Source organism: Micropterus dolomieu, linkage group LG23 (assembly GCF_021292245.1).
Source record: "Micropterus dolomieu isolate WLL.071019.BEF.003 ecotype Adirondacks linkage group LG23, ASM2129224v1, whole genome shotgun sequence".
Lineage (NCBI taxonomy): Eukaryota > Metazoa > Chordata > Actinopteri > Centrarchiformes > Centrarchidae > Micropterus > Micropterus dolomieu.
The window spans coordinates 17,278,131-17,281,943 of NC_060172.1; the positions used below are offsets into that span (position 1 = coordinate 17,278,131).

At 40.2% G+C, this 3,813-nt stretch overlaps 1 protein-coding gene across 1 annotated transcript in view; it reads right to left on the reverse strand.

The window, feature by feature from the left end:
- Nucleotides 1-791: 791 nt before the first annotated feature.
- Nucleotides 792-3,813, reverse strand: part of LOC123963083 (neuronal vesicle trafficking-associated protein 2-like) — a 30,109-nt gene continuing 27,087 nt past the window's right edge. The window contains exons 3-4 of the mRNA XM_046039607.1: nt 3,545-3,655; nt 792-1,034 (exon numbers count right to left, since the gene is read on the reverse strand). Coding sequence (XP_045895563.1) covers nt 837-1,034; nt 3,545-3,655 — 309 coding nt within the window. The 3' untranslated portion in view covers nt 792-836. The remainder of the gene's footprint in view (nt 1,035-3,544; nt 3,656-3,813) is intronic.

Consider the following 3,813-nt stretch of genomic DNA (forward strand, 5'->3'; position numbering starts at 1 on the left):
AGCCATGATGGGAAAATTCATTCAATCAACTCAGGATGTGGACACCAGCGTCAAACTTTCCTCAGACAGTACAGCTGAAATTTTGTGTTTAAAAATGTGTTACAGCAATACAAGACCATACTGACATTTTTTGGATTGCAGTATATTAAGTGATATGTGTTTGCGTGTGTGTGTGTGTGTGTGTGTGTGTGTGTGTGTGTGTGTGTGTGTGTGTGTGTGTGTGTGTCTTTGTCTTTGTGGTGTTTGACAGATGTGCCTGAGGTTACTCAGTTTGGACAAGAAAGGCAAGAAAAGAAAAGAAGTCATGAATAAAAATACAATAACTACAGTATACACGCATGAGAAAAAAAAGACTCCAAACTCTCAGAGGAAGCTTGAAATTCATCACATACAAATCATCCAACCATCACTGTAAAAAATAAATATATCATGACAGTCAATAAATAATAAATTAGAGGAAGGGAGTAAACATGGTAACGAGAGAGCAGACTGTGTGTGTGTGTGTGTGTGTGTGTGTGTGTGTGTGTGTACAGTATTAGCAGACAATGATAATCCCAAGACAGCAAAGGTTCAATGGGAAATGCACCCTGATAAGAGAGTGAGCACATAAATGGGCAGTCAAGGTAAATCAGAATATGACATAGCATGTACTTGTGTGTGGTTTTATGTCTGCATGCATGTTTTCACTCTATATTGATATTACATGTGTAGCTGTTGTGTTTATGCGTTTCTTTTGTCTATTTTTTCTAAATATTCACCAACATGTTTGTGTATGTCTGCATCTATATGTCTGCATGTGTCTGTATATGTTTACAACACCCTTCAACTCAGCTAACTCAGTGGCCCTCGCTACTCGGGGGTTTCGTGTCATGCTGTTGCCCACTCGCCCCTCCAGGCAGCCAGGGGGAGACAGAGTGCGAGGTGGTCTGCTTGGCCATGCTGTAGTGGCTAATCACTGTGTAGAAACGGCCCCTCGAGTTGGCATCCTGGGCAGCGTAGTAGGCCTCCAGAGAGGCTGGGATACACCGCTTGTGCTGTGAGGGAGAAACAGAATAGAGCTGTTTAGAAAATATAACAATTAATTCGCTGTTAAAGGTGCTACATGTAGCATCTAAGGGGGCTTTCGCACCTGAAAGTCTGCACCAAGGTCCGACCAAAGTTCATGTTTTGATACATTTTGATATATTCGGTTAGTTTTAGTTTGGTTTCACAATGCAATTCTACGAGTGAACTAAAGAACTTTACATTACATATTTGCGTCCTAACGTCATCATCTATGTGGGCTGAGGTCTCCCTATACTTGACATTGATTGGTTTGTTAACAGTTCCCCGGGGACAAGAAAGAATGAATGAGGGATGAAAAGATGCATATTGTTGCCCCTATATCCATATTATTATTGCATCACTACCTGTTGTACCAACTATACACAAATTTGGCAGATAAACATCTTTGTTGTGTGAACATTATATTGGCGTGGACAGAAAAGGAGGAGAAGACAGCAAGCAATCCTTCTGCATCTCTGTTTGAGGAGAGACCAAAGATGTGAGTGGCAGTTTGCTTCCATAGTGGTAGTCTGTTTAAAAGATGAGCTGTCACGGGAGATTTATAATTGTGTCCTCATTTCAGTGCATTTCTCCGTCCATTTGTTTGTTTCCAGTTTACACGGGAACTGCCCAACTTCCTGTAAATGGTCTGAAAGTCCGAACCACCCAAAAAAATGCTTTCACACTAGAAACAAACCGAACCATGGTTCAGTTTGATCCGGACACAAGACTACCTCTTTTCGTCGGACCAGATTTCGTCTGTTTGGTCCGGACTGTGGTCCAGGGAAGGTTTCACACCTGTAATTTTGGTCCGGATCAAACCGAAAAGTTCAAAAGTCCGCACCAAATGAGGTAGGTGTGAAAGGCTCCTAAGTTATCAAGGTAGGACTACATTAAATTCACTGAACAATTTATAGGTCAATTTTATAGACAACTAGATAAAATCCTGCGAGAGCAATTTAACTATTTTCTATAACTTAAATTCTGTAGAAAGTCTGTAGTTGTGGTGTTCATAGTTTTAAACAAGATATGTTAAAAAAGTACCCCTGTTTTATAGCTAAAAAAAAGGTAAAAGTGACATTGGAAAAAACTACTTCTTCACAACTGAGAAAGATAACACTAGAATTTGTTTGTATCTGTGATGCAAAACAATGACTTGTGACGAAAAATGTCTCACAAGAAATACAGATGATGGAATAGTTCGAACAGCTTTGATATGAGAAAAACTGTGTTCATTGACAGGGTCAATTTTGCCTCCCCATTAAAAAAAGCCTACAATCTGTGTCTAATCTAATCTAATTTGCTTTAGTGTGTATACATTTACAACCTTGTGTGTAGTCTTGTAGTGTTGAGTGAGCGTGTGTGCATATTTGTATTGACACATTTGCACCTGGTGAACGCGCATGTGACACTTCTAATGATACCTTTGCAGACTGCAGTCAGAGCTCCTGCAGAGGCTGTGGGCCTGAAACTACATTTATTCCGCCTAAAAGACCAGATTTGTCCAGAGACACAGACTTCCAAGGTGACTTCTCACAAACTACTGTGAAACTTGTGCAGTGCAGTGGAAATCTATAAGTACAAGGAGAGGAGAGGAGAGCATAGGCTGCATCCACATAGCCTACTGCAAAACTTTAAAGATTCAACACTAATACAGTGCGTGTCTGAACAGCAGATTGTAAGACAAGGATGGCTGTATGAGACAATTTCTTTTATGACCTTAGTAATATGGATCAGGAGTTGGTGATCATAATGCGGTAATTATTGTAAAACAGGCAGTGAGTGTAATTTTCATCTAATTGGCGACACGGCTAATGACATGTGAGAGTGGCCCTTAATGGAGTGTCTTTCTTTGGCTTCTGTGTCAAGGAACAAAAGCACAAAATTACACTTGATTACACAGGTCATAACAAAATCACTGATATCACTGATTGATGATTGCCTGTTTGATTAGCCTTGTTAGTCTCTTCCTGTAACATGACCTCAGAAATTAGTAAAAGTAGGGTGGTTTTTTGTTACATCTCTCACAGGAGACCTTCTTTATTTAGATAGGAAGGACACCTGAGCAGGTGAGAATATATAACTCTAGTGCTGATAAATCAATTTATTAAATGAATAGTTCTAGGAAACACACTTATTCGTTTTGATACAACTCTCATTTCTGATAAACGAGATATAACATGCAAATTAGTGAGCTTAGAGTTGTTGGTAACTGGATTTTGCCTCAGTTTCACCCTGTTTCCAGTCCTTTTTGCTAAACTAAGCTAAGCTAACTAGCTAGCCTCTGGCTGGAGCTTCATATTTAATGTATGCGTGAGAGTGATATCTATCTTCTCATCTAATTGTCAAGAAATCAAATAAGCAATTTTTTATTGATTATTAAGTATTTTCTTTTTTAGACTATTGGGTGAACAAAACAATTGATCTGACCATGTAACCTTGGGCATTTGTAAATTCTGGTGCGTGTGTTGTAAGTCTGTGATCACCTTTGTGGTCTTACCTTATAAATGAATCCATCTGGGCAGGCATGGTCATAAGTGAAGGCTTTATAAACCACCAGGAACACGATGCAGGCGAGGAAGGCCAGGGCCAGGATGATCAGAATCGTCACCTGGAGGGAGGACAAACACGGGTCAGTGTGTGTGTGTGTGTGTGTGTGTGTGTGTGCCAGAGCAACAGAGGATTGTGAGTTTCTGGTATGTGAGACAGGGTTGGGGTTACACGGTGAGAAAGATGGAGTGTGTGCATTAGTGTGTGTGTGTGTGTGTG